This window comes from Ctenopharyngodon idella, chromosome 2 (assembly GCF_019924925.1).
Source record: "Ctenopharyngodon idella isolate HZGC_01 chromosome 2, HZGC01, whole genome shotgun sequence".
In the NCBI taxonomy this organism is placed as follows: Eukaryota; Metazoa; Chordata; class Actinopteri; order Cypriniformes; family Xenocyprididae; genus Ctenopharyngodon; species Ctenopharyngodon idella.
The window spans coordinates 18,949,250-18,973,922 of NC_067221.1; the positions used below are offsets into that span (position 1 = coordinate 18,949,250).

Here is a 24,673-nt window from a genome sequence, read left to right on the forward strand (position 1 = left end):
TTTGTATTAGGTAGACTTTTATTATAATGATTGTGCTGTATTATGTTTGTGGAGTAACACAGGGTTTGAAGAGCAGCACAAGGTTGTGTAGATCTTTGTCCTCCAGTTTCAGCTCTCTCATGAGAGAGGAGATGTACTCCAACGAAGACGGACTTGCCAGTGACTCTCTCAGCAATGGTGACACTTCTGTTAACCTGAACAAACAAACAGAGTTTAGCACCATTGGCATGTAAACAGAATCGAATCAAACTAAATTTAGTGAGAATAGCAGATTATCTCTCCAGAGCACTTTGAAATTTTCATGGAGCACAAAAAAAAAAAAAAAAAAAAAAAAACACATTTGCAATTTAATAAAACAGACAAATATTTAACTACAATACTAACAGCTAAACACACAAACACCTGCATATGCCACTTTCAGGAGTCATCCATCCATAGTTCTCTCTCAAAGAGGAAAAGGGTTATTGCAACAGCTCGGATTCAACCTGTTCTACAGTTTCTGGAGCTTTATCTATTATTGAACTGCTCTCAACAAAAGACCACAGGCCAGCGGCACACCTGACATAAGGCACAGAGGAGTGCGTGCCCAAATTATTCATGAAGGGAAAATAACAGGCCCTCTGCTGAAAAACAGATTGAAAGCCTCAAATAAGTCCTGAAACTTAATGAAGATAAGCAGCCAAAAAACATTGAAACACTGAGATTAGTGAATATTAAGTTATAAAACATGCAACATGTTTTAAGAAAAATCTTTCCCATTGATAGAAATTGTTTGCGTTCTGAAGATTACAGTATTTTTCACAAATAAAACTGCATCTTCTTTTGGCAAAATCAAAATATTTATTTGTTGCATCATCAATGAATGATTTAATTACAAGGCAAAATAATTGTTAATCACGGATCAATTTAATCCTGTACTTACTGAAATGGCCACTGAGTGAAATGCCTCACTACTGTTACTTGTCATTTCTGTGTAATTAAAGGGTTAGTTCACCCAAAAATGAAATTTCTGTCATTAATTACTCATGTCATGTCGTTTCAAACCCGCAAAACCTTCGTTTAGCTTCGGAACACAAATTAAGATATTTCTGATGAAATCCAAGAGGTTTTTTTTTTTTTTTTTTTATCCCCAATAGAAAGCAACATAATTACCACATTCAAGGTCCAGAAAAGTACTAAAGAAATAGTTGTAATAGTCAACATGACTACAGTGGTTCAACCTTAATGTTATGAAGCAACAGGAAAACTTTTTATGAGCTAAAACAAAACAAAAATAACGAATTTATTTAACAAGTTCTTCTCTACCCTGTCATTCTCCTACGCAGTTTACGTTGAAGACACATTGCAGAGCTGAGTACTTAAAGACAGAAATTTCATTTTTGGGTGAACTAACCCTTTAATTGTGAAACTAGCAATTTCTGAGTGAAAATGCTTTCTAGTTGTTATATATATATATATATATATATATATATATATTATATATATACACACATACACACACAATCTCACAGAAGTGAGTACACCACTCACATTTTTGTAAATATTTTATTATATCTTTTCATGTGACAACACTGAAGAAATGACACTTTGCTACAATGTAAAGTAGTGAGTGTACAGCTTGTATAACAGTGTAAATTTGCTGTCCCCTCAAAATAACTCAACACACAGCCATTAATGTCTAAACCGCTGGCCACAAAAGTGAGTACACCCCTAAGTAAAAATGTCCAAATTGGGCCCAAAGTGTCAATATTTTGTGTGGCCACCATTATTTTCCAGCACTACCTTAACCCTCTTGGGCATGGAGTTCACCAGAGCTTCACAGGTTGCCACTGGAGTCCTCTTCCACTCCTCCATGACGACATCACGGAGCTGGTGGATGTTAGAGACCTTGCGCTCCTCCACCTTCCGTTTGAGGACGCCCCACAGATGCTCAATAGGGTTTAGGTACCCTCAGCTTCTTTAGCAAGGCAGTGGTCGTCTTGGAGGTGTGTTTGGGGTCATTATGATGTTGGAATACTGCCCTGCGGCCCAGTCTCCGAAGGGAGGGGATCATGCTCTGCTTCAGTATGTCACAGTACATGTTGGCATTCATGGTTCCCTCAATGAACTGTAGCTCCCCAGTGCCAACAGCACTCATGCAGCCCCAGACCATGACACTCCCACCACCATGCTTGACTGTAGGCAAGACACACTTGTCTTTGTACTCCTCACCTGGTTGCTGCCACACACGCTTGACACCATCTGAACCAAATAAGTTTATCTTGGTCTCATCAGACCACAGGATATGGTTCCAGTAATCCATGTCCTTAGTCTGCTTGTCTTCAGCAAACTGTTTGCTTGCTTTCTTGTGCATAATCTTTAGAAGAGGCTTCGTTCTGGGACGACAGCCATGCAGACCAATTTGATGCAGTGTGCGGCGTATGGTCTGAGCACTGACAGGCTGACCCCCCACCCCTTTAACCTCTGCAGCAATGCTGGCAGCACTCATACGTCTATTTCCCAAACATAACCTCTGGATATGACGCTGAGCATGTGCACTCAACTTCTTTGGTCGACCATGGCGAGGCCTGTTCTGAGTGGAACCTGTCCTGTTAAACCGCTGTATGGTCTTGGCCACTGTGCTGCAGCTCAGTTTCAGGGTCTTGGCAATCTTCTTATAGCCTACGCCCTCTTTATGTAGAGCAACAATTCTTTTTTTCAGATCCTCAGAGAGTTCTTTGCCATGAGGTGCCATGTTGAACTTCCAGTGACCAGTATGAGAGAGTGAAAGCGATAACACCAAATTTAACACACCTGCTCCCCATTCACACCCGAGACCTTGTAACACTAACGAGTCACATGACACCGGGGAGAGAAAATGGCCAATTGGGCCCAATTTGGACATTTTTACTTAGGGGTGTACTCACTTTTGTGGTCAGCGGTTTAGACATTAATGGCTGTGTGTTGAGTTATTTTGAGGGGACAGCAAATTTACACTGTTATACAAGCTGTACACTCACTACTTTACATTGTAGCAAAGTGTCATTTCTTCAGTGTTGTCACATGAAAAGATATAATAAAATATTTACAGAAATGTGAGGGGTGTACTGTGAGATACTGTATATATGTATGTGTATATATGTGTATAATTATATATATATATATATATATATAATATATACACACACATTTTGGGGGTTATTAGAGTAGCACACTTTTGCACAATCATTTCTCATGGCGATCTAATAACCAAACAAAGCTCTTCTTGTGAACAAACTCGGTTAACCTGCTGAAATCCTCCAGCCAGTCAATAATAAATCAGAGCCATGTCTTTAGGACAGATCTTTAAATGGGGAGTGGTTTAACTGTGCTTGTGTGCTGGCTCTTCAGGTGGAATGTTTCCCATGCTGTTCCCGCAGCATCACGGATCCACAGCAATCAGGCCTTGATAAGATACAGGCTTGTGTTGACACAGACAGGGAGCAGCACGGAACTCTCTTCAGAGTTAGTGGCTCTGTCAAGCACTCATAAAGCTGAGGGAAGCCATACACGCCACCTGCTACTGTACAAACATGATTCTGCAGCCTTTTCTACCACACACACACACACACAGCACTTCAAAACAATCTCATTTCTTTAAAAAGAACTGCAAGACAGCATTCTGATATTCTGTGCCAGTCGATGACAAATATGAGTGTTTACAATAAATCAGAGGAATCTAGTTTGAAATACATGCAAAATTTAATGTTGTGTAACTATCAAGTAAAAAGTTGTAACATTTTGCTACATCTTTAATGCAAGCGAGTGTCCACATCTTAATTATTTTTATAAAAGGTTTTACAATATACATTTCAATTTTAAATATATTTTTACATGTTTTCTTTAACATTATCATGAATTATTAATTACCTTTCTGGTGAGTCACAGCACCTGACATTTTACAACCTGAACTAACCCTGCCATGCCATAAAAAGGTAAAATTATCTGATATTTTAAGAGACTTTTCTGTATGGGTTGATATTTGACATCCATGATATTTTGATTTCCATTGAGTTTTATTTTTATTTTTTATTCTGCATGTTAGTCACACCGTATGACTATGATTTGGCAAACAAACATTTTTCACATAATTTTTTTTTCCTCTAAGAAATAATAATAAGAGATTAAGCCGAACCACTTATTGATTAATAATGCATTAACTAACAATAACCAGAACATGTGTTACAGTATTTATTTATTTTTGTTAACATTAGTTAATAAAAATACAAATGTATATCGTCAGTTCATGTTAGCTGTCAGTTAATATTAACAGATAAAACTTTTGATTTTAATAATGTATTAGTAAATACTTACATTAACATCAACTAAGATTAATAAATGTTTATGTCGAAATATATTTCTTTGTTAGAATAGGTTAACCAATATAGTTAACTAATGTTAACAAATGTAATGGTCCCACTTTATATTAGGTCTCTTTAACTACTATGTTCTAACAAATTAATCATTTGATACAATGCACATATATGTTTTACATTGTACTTGCATAACCTATTTAAAAATGCCTACAATTAAATTTTTTCCCATGTAGCCACATTTTCCCCATGGTCATTAGGGCGTCACTTTTTTTTTTCTTTCTTTTTTTTGGAAATCCACCCTGTCCCTCCCTTCTAAGTCATGTCGCACTACAGCCCACATGGCGGAGAAAGCCTACATGCCACGGGGACACGCTATGTCGGCTCTGCACACACTCACCATACTGCAGGTGTTCCTGACCAGGCTTTTGAAGTCCCTGGACAAAGAGGGCCCCGACCCAGAGTCCTTGTGTAAGCTGCATACGGCAACGGACCTCGTCCTTCGCGTGACTAATAAGGTCATCCATCAAGGAGTTGGGCATAGCATGGGCAGCATGGTGGTGGTGCTAGACTGTCATCTTTGGCTCACCTTGACAGAAATGCGTGACGCTGACAAGTCGTAGCTGCTTGATGCCCCCGTAAGCCCTAAAAGTCTCTTTGGTGATGCTGAGCAAGTTGAAAGTGCTCCAGTTTAAGACAGCTAGCATGTGGGAAGATATTCAAGCTCTCTTGGTTAACAGAGTTTATATGGAGTTCAGGAAGGACAACTGTTTGGTGAGGCTTATCCCTAGGCAAGGGTATATACCCAAAGTGCTCTCAACCACGTTCAGAGCTCAGGTTATAACACTTCTAGCATTTGACTCTCCCGACCCAGCCGTGGAGGGAGAGTCGCGTGAACGCCCACTGTGCCCCGTTCGCGTGCTGCGTGCTTATGTGGACAGAACTAGCTCTTTACGCTTGTCGGAGCAGCTATTCGTCTGCTATGGGGCCGCTAAGAAAGGTTATTCGGTGTCAAAGCAAAGGCTTTCGCACAAGATAGTGGAAGCCAAGCACTTGGCTTATGCTTCTCAAGAGGCAGACTGTCCTATAGGACACTCCACTAGGAGTTTGGCTTCATCTTGGGCTTGGTCAAAGGGTATGTCTATTCAAGACATTTGCTTAGCAACGGGATGGTCTTCGCAGAATACTATTGCTAGATTTTATAACCTTGAAATCCCTTCTTTTGCACTGCAGGTTTTGTCTGCACAACGGGAGTTTAATGAGCTGAGAGACTTGTCGCCACGCCCCACCTCAGCGAGTGGTCTCGACTAGGTCGTATAGCTGAGAATGTGTTCGTTAACACCTACACCGGCGTTTCATGCAAGACTCGAGCGGGCTCTTTTTGCTGCCTGTCTCTTATGTGCTTAAGCAAACAACATTCACCTCAGTTTGCTTGGTGTATATTGACAGGGCTCTAGCAGTAAGCTGCCTGAACCTCTGTTAGGCATTCTATTGCATCTTAGACTCGTGGTGGTAAATAATAATCCACTTTTCAGAGCTGATTATGTGAATGTTATCCCGCTTGTCAAAGCTGTTTATGTCATAAATGCATCAATTACATTATTGTTGCTTCAATCGCCTCCCCAGACTAATACTGTGACTTGGCGCTGTGTTGATTGATGCCATCTTGAGATAAGCATGTTCACTCCCGTGCAACTCTTCTATTAGATTTGGGGTAGTTTTTAGTGTGTTGTTTTTACATGGCGGGGATTTTATATGTTCCCCAACGCGTCAGGTTTCGACGCAATGTGAAGAGACCGATCTTGAAAGGGAACGTCTCAGGTTTCTCACATAATCATGGTCCCCTAAGAGGAGGGAACGAGATATTGCATAAGCTGCCGTGTAAAAACCTTTAAGCCTTGGCTGTATGCTATCGTTTAGTCGAAAGATCCAAAGGCAATAGCGCTCAGCGCAGCCTTGTATAGCGGCCCAGCCTTCCCACGCTTGAGCACCATTGGCTATTGCAGGTGAAATAGCGTGATTGAATCAGGCTTCAGCATTTCAGAGAAAGAGAGTTTCCCCAATGCGCCAGCTTTTGACGCAATGTCTCGTTCACTCCTCTCAGTGAACCATGGTTACATGAGTAACCCAAGACTTTTTCTCAGGCACTCTTTACTTAAACTGTGTCTGACAGAAGAGTCAACAGCTTTCATGCATGTCTTTCAAAATAAAAGTCTCGATTTAGAAAAAATATGTTTCATTGACTGCATACTCCCAGACCCACTCAAAACGGTCTTGTGACCCAGACTGCCCTAACCCACCCTTAAACCTACCCATACCACCAAACCGGTCCCTAACCTTAACCATATCCCACAAAATTTTGCAATACAACATTTTTTATGCAAGTACATAATAGTTAAAGACACCATTATAAAGTGTGACCAATGTAATCATATTATAAAGTGTTACCACTACTTAAGAATTTCATTATTTTAATAAGGCTCTTTTCATCAAGTTTTTGCTAGTTATGCGATTTACAGAACATCTCTCACTATTAGAAACTTCAGAATCAATTCTCAATAGAAGCACAAATCTTTATCAAGTAGACAAATATTAACTTGGAGCAAAAACAAATGCACACAAATCATACACGCACTCGCACGGACATAAATCACTTGCGTCTTATGACTTTACATAGTGTGTTCCTGAAGAGAAAACAATGCTCCCTGATTTCCTCAGTCCTGTTCCCGTCCGCCCTTGTTAAAGCCAGGCCCTCCAGCTGTTGATCCGTCTACCACATACTTTCACTGTCAGAGCACAGCAGGCCACCGAGGTGCCATAAAGCCCCAATCAACAGCAGTCATCAGATAAAACCACAGTATTACCTGCGGTTGCAATAATCTGAGCCTTTATATGAGCACACGTTAGCTTAGGCTGAGGAACAGTCATGCTGGACTCTCATGGCAAATACCAACACATGTGGCACTTTCCCATGCATGAGCATAGCAAAGCCAAGCAGTAGTAGATAATTAGCTTAAGCAATCTAAAGATCTGTTTGACATTTTTGAAAGATACCAAATATGTTAAGACCCAAAACTGGTTAGACGTAATCTGGACGATGGTTTGATGAGCTATAAACCACCTAGCAACTTCAGAAAATATTAAAATCTAGTTTTATTGTATTGAATATTTATTTGATACTTACACTGACAGAAGAACCACAGCGATTAAAGTCCATTCTGGGATTTTGTGAATGATATTTGTGTTTGTAAACCTGGAACAAAGGACAACATTAGCAAAAATGTACTTAAAGCCCATACAATTTTGAATGTGCATTGATGTCAGTGTGGGGGAATAAGTGCAATATTAAAGTCAAACTGCTTTAATGGGTATCATGTTTTTGAAGTTGCTCAGATTTAGTGACCCTCAACAGGAGAGTCAGAATTCCTGGAAGCAGGTTCAATCCAAGGGTGAAGTGCCCCTTCAGAGGCATGCTAAATCATCTTCATAGTGTGACGCACTACTTCCTGTTGACAACACCTCTATGGCCAATCACAATTTATGGGCCGTGAAACTCAAAACTTCATGATTCAGGTCAAAAAGGTCTACACAGAGTGTCTGATAGACAAACAAACACTGATTTTACCCTGCTGTACACTATTTTTTTATGCTTTTGAAAGAAGTATCTTATGCTCACCAAGGATGCATTTATTTGAACAAAAAAGGTAAAAAAAAAATAATATTGAAAAAATTTATTGCAATTTAAAATGACTGTTTTCTATTTTAATATATTTTAAAATGCAATCAAGTCCTGTGATTGCAAAGCATCAGCATCAATACTCCAGTCTTCAGTGTCACATCCTGAATCTTTCAGAAAACATTCTAATATGCTGATTTGCTGCTCAAGAAACATGTCTTATTATTATCAATGTTGTGCTGCTTAATATTTGTGGAAACTATCATAAAAGAACAGCATTTATTTGAAATAGAAATAGAAATATTTTGCAAAAATATAAATGTCTTTACTGTTACATCAATTTAATGCATCCTTGCTGAATAGAAGTATTCATTTCTTTGGGAAAAAAAAAAAAAAAAAAAAATTATATATCTTACTAACCTCAAACTTTTGAACAGTGTACATACAGGGGTTGGACAATGAAACTGAAACACTGGCCAATATAGTGTTAGGAGGTTTCAAGCATATATATGCAAAAAGAAATTGATGCTGTTGACTTTATTTAAACAATTTATTTTGTTTTAAAGCCATTGTATCAGTTTTCTTTCTGGTTCAAATGTGATTACTTCATGTTAAATTGACTTAAAATGGTTACTCTTTGACTTAACTTGATGTTTTCATTTTGAAATAACATAACAGGACTAAACAGGAAGCATTATTTGAATGTCAATGTGAAAACCATTTAAGTTAAACTAAAACCATTCATTCAAGTTAAATGAGCACCATTGATTCTAGTTAGCTGTACATGGTTAATTCTATTTGCTTTTAATTGTTTCAGTCACGTAGAACCACTGTTCATGACTGAATCATGTTCAGCCAAAGAGCTATTTTTTGAGTGGGGAGAACTATGGTATCCAGGGTAATGTCGGCATACCACCACATAGGACGAACCACATCCAAAAGGAGTAACAGTAGACGCAAGAGGAAGCTGTCTGAAAGGGATGTCCTGGTACTAACCAACTCATTGCAGAATTACATGCACACCTCGACTCTCTCATTTCCACCAAAACTGTTCGTCGGGAGCTCCACAAAGTCAATATTCATGGTCAGGCAGCTATAGCCAAACCTCTGGTCACTCATGTCAATGCCGAATGTCGGTTTCATTGGTGCCAACACTGCAAATCTTGGGCTGTGGACAATTTGAAACATGTATTGTCTTCTGATGAGTCCAGCTTTATTATACTCTAGTTATGGTGTGAAGAAGCCCCAAAGAGGCTTAACACCCAGGCTGTTGCGTGCCCAGGGTGAAGCATAGGGCATTCCTGTCTGTGCTTGATGGGTGCATCACTGCCAAGGACTACCGAACCAATCTGGAGGACCATATGCACTTAAAGGGTTAGTTCACCCAAAAATGAAAATGTCATTAATTACTCACCCTCATGTCGTTCTCCACCCCTAAGACCTAAATCCGATCGCTCAGCGAGGCCTGCATAAACAGCAATGGTACTTCCTCTCTCAAGATCCATAAAGGTACTAAAAACATATTTAAGTCAGTTCATGTGAGTACATTGGTTCTACCTTAATAGTATAAAGCGACAAGAATATTTTTTGTGAGCCAAAAAACAAAATAATGACTTTTTAACATTATCTAGTGATAGCCGCTTTTAATACACTACTTCATGAAGCTTAACGAACCAAATCAGTGGTTCGGAGTGCCAAAGTCACGTGATTTCAGCAGTTTGGCGGTTTGATACGCGATCCGAATCACTGATTCGATTCAAAAGATTCATAACGTTCCGAAGCAGCGTTTTGAAATCGGCCATCACTAGATTTTGTTAAAAAGCCATTATTTTGGTTTTTTAGCGCACAAAAAAAATATTCTCGTCACTTTATAATATTAAGGTAGAACCACTGAACTCGCATGAACTGACTTAAATATGTTTTTAGTACCTTTATGGATCTTGAGAGAGGAAGTACTATTGCTGTCTATGCAGGCCTCGCTGAGCCATCGGATTTAATCAAAAATATCTTATTTGTGTTCCGAAGATGAATGAAGGTCTTACAGGTGTGGAACGACATGAGTGTGAGTAATGACAGAAATTTCATTTTTGGGTGAACTACCCCTTTAATAGTTCAAACACTGTACCCTAAAGGGGGTGCCATGTATCAGCGTGATTATGCACCAATACACACAGCAAGATTTATGACAGAATGGTTTGATGAACATGAAAGTGAAATATGGCCTGCACTCACCATATTTAAATATTTTTGAGCCACTTTGAGGTATTTTGGAGGAGCAAGTCTGAAAACATTTTGCTCCATCAGCATCACAAAGTGACCTGGCAACTGCTCTGGAAGAGAAATGGCTCAAAATCCCTCTGGCCACTGTGAAGGACTAGTATCTGCCATTCCCAAGACGAATTGTTGCTGTATTGGCTGCAAAAGGAGCCCCTACCATACTAATAAATTACTGGTGTCTAAAACTAGGCGTTTCATTTTCACTCTCCAACCACTGTATATCACCCTGTCTGAAAATGCACAAGTCTTCACCCTTCATATGGTGTGTCATGTGACTTACCTGAATGTCCTGACCAGATTATTTATGTCATTGATGACATCACTCAATGTTAGGCACAGGGGTCCCACAACATCTCTCAAGCTTTGGAAAGACACAAGAAGCTTGTGTTAAATAACAAATTGCTGGGTATTATTGACAGAAATGCAGGGCACCCGTTATACAGATTAAGAAGTTAAATGCATAAGACAACATTATTATGACCAAAGCAACGTTCAGCTGTGTCTAAAGCAGCTGGAATGACAAACCATCGCTGAACACTGACCTCCGGCTAAGCTTCTCCACAGCAATGCGTTTCTGAATCAGGTGCTGCGCATGAGAATCAACCAAAGGCAGAGGAGGGTCCTTCACACTGTCCTGGAGGCCAATAAGGAAAAGTGTGCATGTCAATCAAGAATGCAACATCCAGAAATGAATGAGAGATGCTGCCAGGTGTCATGAAGCTCATGCTAGAATTGAGCACCCACAACAGGACAGTCAGAGTAACTGCAGGTTTAGAATTCAGAATACACAGAGAGGCCAGAAAATGCATTTGGATGCTTTAAGTACGAAAAAGTATGAATATCATTGCTTTAGACATAAAATATGAAATCAAGACTCATATATTAAACAAAGAACACATTAACAAAAAAGTCATAATAAAAAAAAATTGTAAAACAACAGATATACTGTCCAAAAAGAACACAAAGTATTTGTGGTTGTCAAACATTAGTGGATCATAGTTAACGTGAACTATACGTGTGTACTTGAGGAAACTGACTTCGTACCACTGTTGATATCATTAACTAAAACTATAACAAAGATGTTTATTGAAATAAAGCTGAAATAAATTAAAATAAAAGTATTAGGTGAAAAACAAATTAGAAACGTGGCAACTAACTGAAAAATGATTAAGCTTAAGTACTAAAATAACTAACAAATAAAAAAAATAAAAATTTAGAATTTTTAAAAAACAAAACGGAAATATAAAAATTACTAAAAAAAAAAAAAAGAGAATAAAAAAAAATTAAAAAAAGCTAATTTACAACATTAATGTTAAAGTAACACTGATTCACACATCCACTAAAAGCCACAGTAACACCAACTGGTAAAAAGTCATTGCAAAAAACATCCCAAGTTAGTTCTGAAAAAGCTCTTTTATTAGCCATTTTATTATTTATGTAAGTGCAAGTCTTGAGGTGTAGCTTAAAAGTGAAATAGTGAAAGAAAGACCTTGTAAAGAAATTTGAAAGGCAAATCATTCAGTTCTCACCTGTGTATCTTCAGTCTCTTTGATGGCAGTCTCAAGCTCTTCAGGCAGAACACACACTCCTTTATAAAACTCCCTCACTCTCAGCTCCAGCGACTCAGTTTCTTTTCGCAGTGTCTCAATATCAGGAGCCGGAGCTCTGGGAGTGAAGGTACTTCCACTGTCCCATCTTAAGTCCATCTCCATTTCAGCCTCATCTAGGTCATCTTCATCCAGTTCCTCTACTTCCTGTGCTGTAGACTCTGTTCCTGAAGCATATTCAGGCCCATAAAGAAACTTCATAGTTTCCTCAGTTCTCCACTCCATAAAGGTTTGTTGTAGACGCTCTAGCAGGCACAGATTGACAGCTGTAGGAGATGTTTTAGCTTTGTTATGATCCTTCAACAATCCTTTGAGGCCTGCAGCTCCTCTCTTGCTCATGCCCACCTGGGTGATGTTCAGACCACCGGCGGTAGTGAGAGAGTTGCCAATCTCAGGCTGTGAAAGTGAGTTAGTTTCCTGTTGGGTTGCAGTGTCCGTCAGACTACACTGATTCAAAGGCTCCAGAATTCCTTCAATAACAGATTCCGCAGATGTGGTTTTATCCAGTTCAGGTAGACAGTCGGTCAGGTCCTTCTGTGGTTGAGGAGTTTGCGAAGATCCACTTTCATCATTATTTTCTCCTTGCGTAGGTTCAGGATGTGCATATTGCTTAATTTCAGCACTCGACCCATCCTCACTCACTCCATCCCTCTTTGGCAGTTTTCCCCAGTGAACCCGTGCATGTTTATGCGGTCCGTACACCACACTGGAGACAAAGTCTTGCTCAATGTCGCTGTTGTCACTCTGGCTGAAGGGAGGGGAGTCCTTGTAAGACTCAGGAATGTCTGGGACAGGATTCTCAATGTCGGCTTCTTTTATAGGCTTGTCTGCCAACTTTATCTCCTGTCCTGAGCTGCCTCTGTGCACAGGTGAGAATAAATTGCCAGTCAATTTACACAACTATAAACTAGTAATTTCTTTAGAATGTTATTCCACTGCAAAACAACATCTAAACAATGAAATTTCTTTAAGACAAACTGCATGTACATACCTGTCTCCTTCTTTCATCAGCTTAACCTCAGGAGGACTTTCATGGAAAAGAACAGAACATTTTTTTTTTTATTATTTTAGAACTAAAATGCTAAACATTGTTACATTATTTAAAAATATTATTATAAATACTGTTTTATTAAAATTACTTTTGCTAAATAAACTACTGTTCAAAAGTTTGAGTATGACTTTTTTAAAAAAAAAAATAAAAAAAATAGATAAATACATTTAATCAGCAAGGACATATTAAATTGATCAGAAGTTATAGTAAATATTTCCATTTCAATAAATGTTGTTCTTTTGAACTTTCTATTTATCAAAGAATGCTGAAGAAAATGTATCACGGTTTTCAGCAAATTATTATACTCTGTACAACTGTCTTCAACATCGATAATAATAAATGTTTCTTGAGCATCAAATCAGCATATTCGAATGAATTCTGAAGGATTATGTGACGGAGTAATGATACTGAAAATTCAGCTTTGTCAGCACAGGAATTTATTACATTTTAAAATATATTAAAATTAGAAAACAGTTATTTTAAATCGCAATAATATTTACAATATTACTGTATTTTACTGTATTTTGAGCAAATAAATGCAGCCTTGGTGAGCATAAGAGACTTCTTTTAAAAACTTTAAAATTCTTACAGACCCCAAACTTTTGAATCACAGTGCAAATGCCATCATATTAGTTAAAAATTTAATATTAAATTAAATATAAAATAAATATTTTTATTACAGTATGATAATGAAATTAGTTTTATGATTAAACAATTTGAATTATATGATTAAACAATTTGATTTTATTAATAAATTAAATATTTCCTTAATTATAATGAACTGGATTGACAGATACACTACCTCTCCTCATTTCTGAGCCAAAGTGGAGTTTTTGATATCTGGAACTCAAAACATTTGGAGGCTTTGTAGCAGAAATTACTGCAAAAGCACTGAAAATATAGAACAAACAAAAGAAAATTAAGAAGAACTTGTCTGCCTCATCTCTAATTTCATTTTAGAAGAGTGATGGAAAGAAATCATACCTTGCGCTCTGTAATATCATAGACCCTATTAGTTTTAGTGGATATTTTAAACCGCTGAGTGGGCACCTGAAATGTATTTTAATAAAATTAATACACTCTTATTAGACAGAAAAAAACAACAACAATGTAAATTAAAAAATAAGTAATAAATTATGTGTAGTTTCTTACGTTGATTAGTTTATTAGGACACACAGGATATCCACATAGTTTGGCAATGGACCGTTCTTCCACTGTGTCTTTGTAATTGGTAGAAGTGATGTGCCATGCCTGCAGCAGATGATGACAGGACATTCTTTTTGGAGAACAACCAACAACTTCTTAAACCTCCAGCTGAACTGTACAGAGGCTAAATATGTAACTTACACAGTCGATGAGGAATTCCTCTGTCACACTGTCCTCCAGCAGCCGCTCAACCACCTGCAGGGCTTTGCGCTCCAACTCAAGCTTCTGTCTGAGCGCGTCTTTAATGGCCTCCCTCCTGCAAACATCACACTTCATATAACTTAACGTTACCTCATTTTAATTGTTACTTAAAAACACTGTTAGTCAAAAACAGAGTTCAACTGAAGTAAACAAACACACCTTCTCGCCTCAACCGCTGCTGAAATCGCCTGGGTACCCTTTCCACCTAAAATCAGATTAAACGGACAAACATTGTTAAAGTATAAAACTAAAAACTATAATGACAAATTCCAGCATAGGCAGCAACCTTTCTTTTTTGATTTCGAAGAGCTAATCTTTCTCGTCACTTCACCGGCTTCCATGCTTGTTTTCTCAAGCTTTTTCCGCCTACGTCACCGCACTACGGCAAGCCGCCAGCGACACGATTCATTCCGCTGCAGTTTCCAAACATGCGGCTCTGCTTATTGAAAGTATAGCTGTGAGTGAGCGCGCTTTTGCAGTTTGTATCTTGTTAAGTAGACTTATATCTTATTAGCAAAATAAAACAGCAGCCATGCCATACAAAGCTGCGCGAACGCATAATCTTATTATAGAGCTTATTTAGAAAGCGCCAGTCGTATAGAGATTTTAGCTATCTTGCTAATGACTAACGTATAAGAACCAGTTTATATCTGTACAGAATCTTTGACGAAGAGTGAGGTCTATTTATTAATAGTTTCTTTTTTATATAGATATTTTCTCTAATATGTGCGTCTGCTTTGTTTGCTGATGATAATAGTTAGGGCTGTGTGACAACCAGCTGCTCTTTATAAAGATGTCATGATTGATGATTACGTCAATGCTCTCTTGTTTTTGTGCCACATCACTGTTGTCATGCATAATATCATTTTTTAATACAGAAATCTTTGATGAAAGAAGACGTTTCGGACCATCAAGATGGCTCTGGAACAGCTCAGTGATGTAGTCCAGAGATGTGTAAGTATCTATGTATGTGTTACTGTACATTCACAATGTGTCACCTACAGTCAGTCACGTGTGTATTCACTTTTTCATTAGCAAGCTATCAAGGATGAAAGCTTCTCACCGGAGGACTATGATTTATTCCTCAGCGCAGGAAGAACCTGCATAGAACAAGGCGACAGCGCTCAGGTTCTCAGCATACTAGTCGATGAGAAGAACAAGGTGAGTTGCACAGCATCTGGTGCGCTTTGTGATTCTTCTACGGAGAAGGACAAATTCAGGAAGCTTTTTCCTTGTTTTACTCAAGAACATAGTGAGATGCATGGGCTGGAACCTGCTGGGACCTCTGGTACAGATGCTCCTAAAGAAGGAGGACAAAAACCTTCCCCACTGCCATGCCATCCTGTCACATCTGTTGGAGGTTATTTATGTCTTGTTCTTAAACTGTGATCAGATATCTTGTCATGACCAGCAGTAAGTTCCCATGCTGCTTTCAATTATTCATTCACAGTATTGTTTTGTGAAACAGGTTTGCAGTCCTAAAGAGCTGCTGGTGGGTTTGTTGGAGCAGGTGGAGGAGGCTGATTCTGCCTCTATTGCTGAGACTGTTACTCTTCTTCTCAAGCCTTTACAAACAGGTTCCTCATATCTCAGTCTCTTTCAATTTTGAAGAACCCTTTATGCCAAACAGTTTTTATGTAGAACTCTAGGGTTTTTGACTCAATTTTAAAGAACTCTTTATTCCAAAAAGGTTCTATATAGAACTTTAGGGTTCTTGACTCAATCTTGACTCAAAACTCTTAATGCCAAAAGAACCCTTTATGGTTTTATAGAGAGCCCTAGGTAACTTTGTTCACAAGAACAAACCTCTTCTGGAAGCTCAGACATGCTGCGTAACCAGTGAGGTTCATTCTCGTGTGTTATGCAGCACATTTGAGCTTACGGAAGAGGTTTGCTCTTGTGCGTTATTCAGGTTCGGTTGAGCTTCTGTTTATGTTCGCTGATCAATGTTTACATGCGAGTAAAAGTAAAAAATAGTAAAAAATTCAATCTGTTTATCATAACGAGCGATCGATTCTCTTCAGAAAATTTGAACTAAACCGCTTGATTCATATGGATTAGTTTTTCGATCTCTTTATGAAGTTTTTGAAGCGTCAAAGTGGTAGTTACAAAGGCAGTGTACTCCACACGGCTCCGAGGGGTTAATAAAGGCCTTCTGCAGCGAAGCGATGCGTTTGTGCAAGAAAAATATCAATATTTAACATGTTATAAAGTAAAATAACTAGCTTCCGCCAGACTGCTTTCCGTATTAAACTTAGGAAGAAAGTGTAACGCTTCTCGCAGTTCAAAACGCTTACGCTACATCCTACGCCTTCCATTTTCAACTTACGAAACAAGTGTAACTGATGCGATGTCAGTCAACTCCGTCGTTGTCCAACTAGTCGACCATCCTGACTCATCCATACAGAATTCTGATGTGTTCATAAAACTCTTCTATGTGACTGGTGTTTTTGAATGGGTCTAAAATTAACCAAATCCTCTTCTTCCCCCAACGTCTGAACATCTCAGTGCTGCTGAGGCTGGGCGTGAAGAAGGCCTCATCTGTGGGCATGGCTCTCTCCACGCTGCTCAGCCAGGTGGCCAGACTGCCGGTTCCTGTCACCAAAGAGCAGGAGGAGGATGATGTTTTCGGTTTGTGCCGCTGCTGCACTGCTCTTCTAAAATTTGTGAAGCCCTTTGTTGAGGAGATCAAGGAGATCGTCAAGGATAACAACAGAATATCCAAGGACAATGAGCTCAGAGTGGAACTTCTCAAGTTGTAGGTCCCCAATTATGTTATTTAGAATTATGTAGATTATAAAATTGAGGATATATATCGACGTAATATCAGTTATCAGTATTGGTGAGCATTGGATAATTTATTGTGCATACTCATTTCCTCAATTTTTATATTTAGATTACCTTTACTGTTCTCTAACACTTAATTGGTTAATCTTTAAACACACTAATAATATAACACTGTTAAATGTAATCTTTAGCAAAATCTCGACGTTAGAGTCATAATAGTGTGATACGCAGATTCATTTAAAACAGTTGATTTTATTTTTTAGTGTTTTAGTTTATAATTTTTTAGACAACATAATAAAGTGTTTTAATATCGGCCATTTATGTATTATATTTTTTTTGTCCAGCTGTATGAAAAGTTTAAGTGAGCCTCTGCTGGAGGTGCAGTTGAAAGATCCAGACACACTTCAGAAATCTCCTCTGAGAGACTTTGCTACTGAGATACTGGTATAATATTGCATGAAGTTTCTTAACAATTGTATTCCTTTATTGCATGAATAATCCAATTATTGCTTTTAAACTATCAATCAAAAGTTTGGGATCATTTTTTTAAAGAAATTAATTTTTTTTTTATATTAAAAGTGACTGTAAAGACATTTATAATGTTACAAAAATCATTTTCAAGTAATCAAATCATTCAAAAGTCAAATCAGCATATTAGAATGATCTCTGAAGGATCATGTGACACTGAAGAAGACTGGAGTAATGATGCTGAAAATTCAGCTTTACCATAACATGAATACATTTCATTTTAAAATTTATTCAAATACAAAATAGTTGTTTTAAATTTCACAGTATTACTGCTTTTACTGTATTTTTAATCAAATAAATGTAGCCTTGGTGAGCGTAAGTGACTTAATCTTACTGAAATCAAACTTTTGAATGGTAGTCTAAGTTGCACTTAAAATTGCATTAGCATAATATTAAATCTAGAGGCATCTGCTACTATGTATTTCAAAACTACTGCCTTGATATACCTTTTCATACTTAATCTGCATTATGTTTCATGTCTACAGATAATTTTGTCAAATATTGGGGAGTCACTCCCTGATTTGTTAAGTCGTAATGTGCTGAAGAGAAGGGAGGTCCCAGGCTTTCTTGAAGAGGAGGTCAGATACCCAAAGGAGTCGCTAGCCTGCATGTGCCACCTGCTCTTTGTGGATCATATAGCTGTGGACATCTTTCCAGCGGTTCTCAGGTGAAGAGAGAAGCAGTTGACTGTGCTGATTTACATTTGTATTATGAATCAACACAAATGCTCCTGTCAATGTGTGCTGACTTTTATTTGCATGTTTTTTCAGTCCGATTTTTGTTCTTCAGTGCAACATGGAATATATCGAGCTGCTGTTAAGCAGGTACTTATAAAGTTTAAAGACTATAAATCTGAATATTTGTATGAGAGTCTTCTGACACACAAGATTTCACTCTACTTATTTGATCTTCATTCACAGAACTGAAGTATCTCGTCTGCAGAAAGGATTGGTGAGAGTGTTCTTTACAATATCAAACAACACCACATTGTATTTGTTTTATGCACAGATATGGAAATAATGTATTACAGCCTATTTTAATATTCCTTTAATTCTTCCATCATAGGAACTGTATGAAAAAAGTCTTGTCAGAGTTGAAGATAACAGTCTACCAGTAGATCTTTTGGAGCTGAAGACATTTTTCAGTGTTCCACAGGTAAAAATGTTATAATTATGTTGTAACAATAGTTTTGTGTATGATTTAGGTGTGATCTTGTAAGACTTTCTGTTTTCTGTTTAGAACTTGGTTAAAGTTATGACGTTGTGTCCAGACCAGACTTTGGTAAGTGAGATCTGTTGTGTATATGTATGTGTTGTATAATGTCTGTTATCATTTGTTGATTTTGATTTGTCTTTGCCCGCAAAACCACAGAGAACTAAAGGCCTTAAAGCGTTTCAGCTGAGTATTGACAAATTCAACACAGAGGCCAAATACAAGTTCTTCAGGTATGGCCTCCTTCTGATATTTAAACATGAAAACTTCTCATTTGGTACAACAAAACACTTACAACTAGGGATGTGCCCGAAGCTGAATACCTTATTCGGAAAGGCATCAAAACGAATAACAAATTCTACTGAATAATAGGAAAAACATTCTACAGACACAGTCACTTGTGTTTGCTGGATAACAGGTGATTTAGGGGATAGCATAGCATGGTATTATACATAAACCTCTAAAATCACACACTACACAATAATGAGTGTGTGAAGGGAATGTGTGTAAACTTTATGAATGAAATAAGCAGGGCACGATTGCAACTCTAATACAGATACAAAATACTATATAATATAAAATACTACATCTGTAATGATGGGTCGGCAGAGCGGGGATCCATTTGCAAGCTTTATTAAGAACAGTATTTACACGGGTAGACAGGGGCAAAGGCAGGAACATAAACAAGGACAGGCAATGGTCGAGGCAGGCGGCAGACAAACAGAATCAGGGTACAGGCAAGGATCAGGGCAGGCAGCAAACAATCACAGTCCAGGAAACAGGCAAAGATCAGGGCAGGCAGCAGAGAATCACAAAGAATAAACAATCCAACCGGAAACCAGGAAACAGTCCACAAAAAAACGCTCAGTAATGATCACAACAGCAAATCAAGACTTCGCAATGAGGTGGTGTGTGTGTGAGTCCTTTATAGTCCAGGTAGTGTGCTAAGCTGTATGTGGCAGCTGGTGATTGGTGTGGAGTGTGCATGTGATTGGCAAGGAGGATTATGGGAAATGGAGTCCAGGAACTGACAGGAACAGACAGTGATCGTGACAACATCATACACATTTTCTACTATTTGATGTCTATTTAAATGTTTTAAACCTTGTACGACATGCAACACTTTATGAATGAAATAAGGACAGCACATCGCAAATCAAATAGTTGTTTTTCTGTTGTGCATCTCTCAGAAATCAAAGCTTTGACAAGGGATGCTAAGATACTACATCATACACGTTATACTAATTGATATAATTATTTAAAGGGTTAGTTCACCCAAAAATGAAATTTCTGTCATTAATTACTCACCCTCATATTGTTCCACACCCGTAAGATCTTCAGAACACAAATTAAGATATTTTTGATGAAATCAAAAATTTTTTTTTTCTGTCTCCCATAGAAAGCAATGAAATTACCACATTCAAGGTCCAGAAAAGTAGTAAAGATATCGTTAAGATAGTCCCTGTGACTACAGTGGTTCAACCTTAATGTTATGAAGCGACGAGAATACTTTTTGTGTGCAAAAACAAAACAAAAGTAACGACTTTATTCAACAATTTCCTCTCTACCCTGTCATTCTTCTACGCAGTTTACTTTGTAGACACATTGCAGAGCTTCCGTGTTCTATGTCAGAATGCCGACTCCTGTGTCAGCATCACATGCATATGTCGTGCTGCTCACGTGAACAGTCGGCCAATACTGAGCCGGCGTTCTGACGTAAACACAGAAGTGCTGCACTGCGTCAACTGTGTAGGAGACTGACAGGATAGAGAAGAAATTGTTGAATAAAGTCGTTATTTTTGTTTTTGCGCACAAAAAGTATTCTCATCGCTCCATTACATTAAGGTTGAACCACTGTAGTCACACTATTTTAACAATGTCTTTACTACTTCTCTGTACCTTGAATGTGGTAATTTCGTTGCTTTCTACGGGAGATAAAAAAAAAACCTCTTGAATTTCATCAAAAATATCTTGATTTGAAAAAAAATATATATCTTGATCGAAGATGAACAAAGGTCTTGCGGGTTTGGAACGACATGAGGGTAAGTAATTAATGACAGAAATTAAATTTTTGGGTGAACTAACCCTTTAAATGTTTTAAACCTTTTAGGCTACGATATGGTATGTTTCTCCGTCTCCGACTCTCTCCTGGAGATGGCAAGCATTTATGTATTCTTTATAACTGGTTAGAATCAGATTTGCATTTGTGTGTAGGCCTATAAAAGTTGTTTTAGCAGTTTTCAATCACTGAATATTGTTCTCTAATTAATGATTTTATGGTGCTCTCATTTGAGATTGTGGATGATTGACTAACTCTGTACACAAATTAATTCAAAATTTTGGATAAAAAAAATGAGCATGAGTTATATAATGCATATTTATTAAATTAAAACTATGAAGGGAACAGAATTACTTTTAAAACGAGCTATAATTTGATGAATTTACAGTTAACGCCCACTTCCGGATTTATCTGAATACAGATACAAATAATTTTGAGATTGTTACAGATATAGATATTGACTCTGCTGTACACTCCTACTTACAACATACTTTGGCGGTACCATGGAGCACTGATGGTAACACCATGGTACTTTGACTTATTGATACTGAATGATTACCAAATTCAGACAGGCACTTCAGAGATTTTTTTTGTCCACAAACACAGTACTTTTTTGTTGATAAAACATAAAGAATTTGATTGTTGATTATTAATCACATCTGCACACTGAATAGAAAACTAGTAACGGTTTCATCTATGGCACTCCTCCATTTTCAGAGGCATGTTAAATACAAGTCACCATGCAGGGGTGGAGGGATACATTATCAAGAATATCAAGAATCAGATTGACTTTTCCCTCAAGGTAAGATAAGTCATGATATCATGTTATAACCTTCATTTGGTTCCATTTATTTTTCATTGGACCTCCATTTATTTTTGTTGCTTTTTTAGCCATGTAATGGTAATGATTGGTTCCTGGGTAAACATCTGCTGCCTCTGCTGCGGCTGGTGCTGTGCCTTCCACACGGACCAGAAACAGACCTGCTGCAGAACTTAGACAGGTGAGACCCTTTAAACAAGCCTCAGTCTTACTGCCAAAATGGTTGCTTCATTGTAGTCATTTGACTTGACAAAACTGACAAATCCATATCAAACAGGATCATGGAGTCACTGAACCTCCTGAGATACATGCTCATCCGAGATAAAGAATGGGAGAATGAGGTAAGGGTAAACCATCTAAATCAGTGGTGCAAGCAGGGGGCTTTGAGCCACCAGGGGGCTTTAGCACACTTCCAGGGGGCTTAAACAGTTTTAAAATGAGATTAGATAAATTAAGCCTTACAATAAGATCAAGATGTATGTACACTGACATTGTATTTCTCAGTTTATTTGTTCCGTCAACAACTGTGATTTTTTTTTTTTTTTAATTTATTTATGAACCAGGGTTCACATGGTCTTGGAAAACCTGGATATATGAGGGAATTTTAAAAGTGTGATTTCTAGAACTGGAAAAGTGGTGGAAATTAATAAAAATAATTTTCTAGTTATGTCAAGCTATAAAATATTTTGAAGAAATAAAATTATCTAGTGGCGCATTTGGTACTCAAACAAACAAACAAAAAACTATGGGTGATAAAAACTATATTAGTGGATATTTCCTCACAAAATGACAGCATGCATCCATGTCCAGGCACTCACACAGATTTTGTTGTTTAAAAAAAATGAATGTTGGTTATTTTAAATACCAGAAAAAATGATGCGAGATCCTGGATGTGGAAGTATGGTGTCTAAAATATTTTATTGTGTAGAAATTGCTGAGCATTGTTATTTTTCATATAGTATCATTGAGATTTTAGTTTTTTTTATTAATATTTTGAATTATTTTATTTTTTATTTTCTGTTTTCCTTTATTTTAGTTAAAGTTTTAGGAATTTTGTTGGGGTTTTTTTTGTAATTTAATTAGATTTTTTTAAGATGTCTATATAGTTTTTTTTATTTACTATTTTTTTTTTTCTATTGTTAGTTTTAGTACATCAAGTTAAACTAAATGAAAATGAGAAATGTTCCCTTTGCCAGCTAGCTAAAAAGTAACTAAGGTTTTTTTATATTTTATTTTATTTCAGTTAAAGTTTGTTAAAGTCATGAAAATATTTTTTATGGTTTTGGTTTTAGATAACTGTAATAACCCTGTTGCTGAGAAATTTTTATTTGTGAGTATATAAAAAACTTAAAATAAATAAAAAGTGATTTAAATTCATTGGTAATAAAAGTGTAATTAATAAGTTGAATTTAATTATTAATTATTTCTAATAATAGTAATAACATTATAATATTATCATTTTAATATTTTGCCACTACTAGTCTTTTTAAATAAAAAGGTTTGAAAACAAGTAGATTTTTTCATTACAGTCTTTGTCAATGGAGACAAAGCTGAGACCCACTGCTCTACATGGCATAACAAACTCCCACATCTTATTTTTTCTTATCTGTTTAGACAGGAATTTGGACGGAGCTTTATAAGATTGAGGACAACTACCTGAAGCCACTTCGGACCGGTCTGAACATGTCCAAAGCGCATTATGAGGCAGAACTGAAGAGCATGAAAGAGAATAAGAAGATCAGTTCGAAAGGTGCAATAAACTCTCATTCATAATCCCAAACTTGACACATTTATGCTGTGAACGTAGCTTGTGTCATTTGAATTTTCTGTAGTCAGATTGCTAACCTTTTTTGTTGTGTTCAACAGACTCTAAAGCATCAGTATGCACAGTAACTGTTGACAATGAGAAGCTGCCCAACATGACACCAGAAATGCAGATTCAGGTATATTATTTTGTGCATCAGTCCACATTGGTGCTTCAATACCGTGGACACAGATTAAAGTGTTTTCATGTCACTTCTGCAGGTTCTGCAGTCAGCCCTCTTCACATTTGACCTGATAGAGAGCGTCTTGGCAAGAATCGAGGAGATCATCGAGGCTAAAGAAAGACCCCTGTCATGATGTGAGAGACTGTATGACCCCTTTAGCATCTCCTCTTTTGGTTAACGTAGTCACACTTCTCAAAGCACCAGAACCAGAAAGTTTTTTCCTTTAAGGATCCTAAAACTAATCGAAAGAGTTTTGTGATGCCACCAGCTCTAGGGTGGGAACAAAAGCGTGGACTACATTTGATTTGCTTTATTTTACCGTATCTGTGTCCACTCTGGCTGTAATCACTCTTCACTCACTACAGTAGCATATTATTGTAGTATAATGTTTTTTGCAACTTTTTAGGACAGATTTTCATTGTTTTGACCTCAGAACTATGATTGTGCAAATTTGTGTGACAAGTCAAGATACTAATGTAGAAATGTAATATTAGGTCACCTATAAACATATATGACAATACAATAAACTATTGTATTATTATTATTTGCTGACAGGCTTTGTGTGTGTATGTCAACCACAAAAAACAAACACTGTGAACTATGCAAACAATTGCACAATTTAAGATGTAAGCGCAAATTGAAATTTCCTAGAGCTTTGCAAAGCTGTTTGTACCTGCATTTTTGCATCTTTCTTGTCTGTGAAATCAGTTTTTCTATGGGGGAAATATTTGGCAGTGTTCTTTGATTTTGCTACATGCAATGATCCCTCAAGCTTTGAATAAATACCACTGTTTTTCAGATGCAATTTTTCTCTTTTCACATAAGGTCCAATTCAATAACCAAGCATGTGCACTTTCACAAATTATGATTAATCAAAATCCTGCATATTGAAATTTATTCTAAATCTAAAAATTTAGCAACTGAAACCAC

General features: G+C 37.3%; 2 protein-coding genes across 3 annotated transcripts; one reads left to right on the plus strand and one right to left on the minus strand.

Moving 5' to 3' along the window:
* rpap2 (RNA polymerase II associated protein 2) lies at window positions 1–14,770 on the minus strand. The gene is made up of 12 exons (XM_051882100.1): window positions 14,636–14,770; window positions 14,509–14,554; window positions 14,290–14,404; window positions 14,095–14,193; window positions 13,927–13,992; window positions 13,745–13,833; window positions 12,883–12,918; window positions 11,814–12,750; window positions 10,827–10,918; window positions 10,565–10,645; window positions 7,516–7,584; window positions 1–194 (listed from the first exon to the last, which is right to left on the minus strand). Exons 1-12 carry the CDS (start codon window positions 14,688–14,690, stop codon window positions 41–43), a joined length of 1,839 nt encoding a protein of 612 aa, XP_051738060.1. The 5' UTR covers window positions 14,691–14,770; the 3' UTR covers window positions 1–40.
* glmna (glomulin, FKBP associated protein a) lies at window positions 14,719–24,543 on the plus strand. 2 transcript variants are annotated; one of them, XM_051882115.1, is made up of 19 exons: window positions 14,719–14,806; window positions 15,228–15,303; window positions 15,385–15,510; window positions 15,596–15,709; window positions 15,818–15,926; window positions 16,858–17,107; window positions 17,481–17,580; window positions 18,150–18,331; window positions 18,435–18,488; window positions 18,585–18,615; window positions 18,730–18,819; window positions 18,904–18,945; window positions 19,036–19,109; window positions 21,653–21,737; window positions 21,827–21,936; window positions 22,033–22,096; window positions 23,370–23,505; window positions 23,622–23,698; window positions 23,781–24,543. In XM_051882115.1, exons 2-19 carry the CDS (start codon window positions 15,265–15,267, stop codon window positions 23,874–23,876), a joined length of 1,779 nt encoding a protein of 592 aa, XP_051738075.1. In that variant the 5' UTR covers window positions 14,719–14,806; window positions 15,228–15,264; the 3' UTR covers window positions 23,877–24,543. The 2 variants fall into 2 exon arrangements, with proteins under 2 accessions (XP_051738075.1, XP_051738085.1); XM_051882125.1 differs by lacking the exon at window positions 14,719–14,806 and adding an exon at window positions 14,827–15,022.
* The last annotated feature ends 130 nt before the right edge of the window (window positions 24,544–24,673 follow it).

What these genes read in the sequence shown, in the direction of transcription:
- rpap2 (XM_051882100.1), bottom strand. Translation starts at nt 14,690, where the DNA reads ATGGAAGCCGGTGAAGTGACGAGAAAGATTAGCTCTTCGAAATCAAAA. An exon ending in GTCCTAATAAACTAATCAAC is followed by an intron (nt 13,993 to 14,094) that starts GTAAGAAACTAC and finishes AATACATTTCAG; the next exon opens with GTGCCCACTCAGCGGTTTAA. An exon ending in GCTGTGGTTCTTCTGTCAGT is followed by an intron (nt 195 to 7,515) that starts GTAAGTATCAAA and finishes TTGTTTGTTCAG; the next exon opens with GTTAACAGAAGTGTCACCAT.
- glmna (XM_051882115.1), top strand. Translation starts at nt 15,265, where the DNA reads ATGGCTCTGGAACAGCTCAGTGATGTAGTCCAGAGATGT. An exon ending in ACTTTGCTACTGAGATACTG is followed by an intron (nt 17,581 to 18,149) that starts GTATAATATTGC and finishes TCATGTCTACAG; the next exon opens with ATAATTTTGTCAAATATTGG. An exon ending in CTGCTGCAGAACTTAGACAG is followed by an intron (nt 21,937 to 22,032) that starts GTGAGACCCTTT and finishes CATATCAAACAG; the next exon opens with GATCATGGAGTCACTGAACC.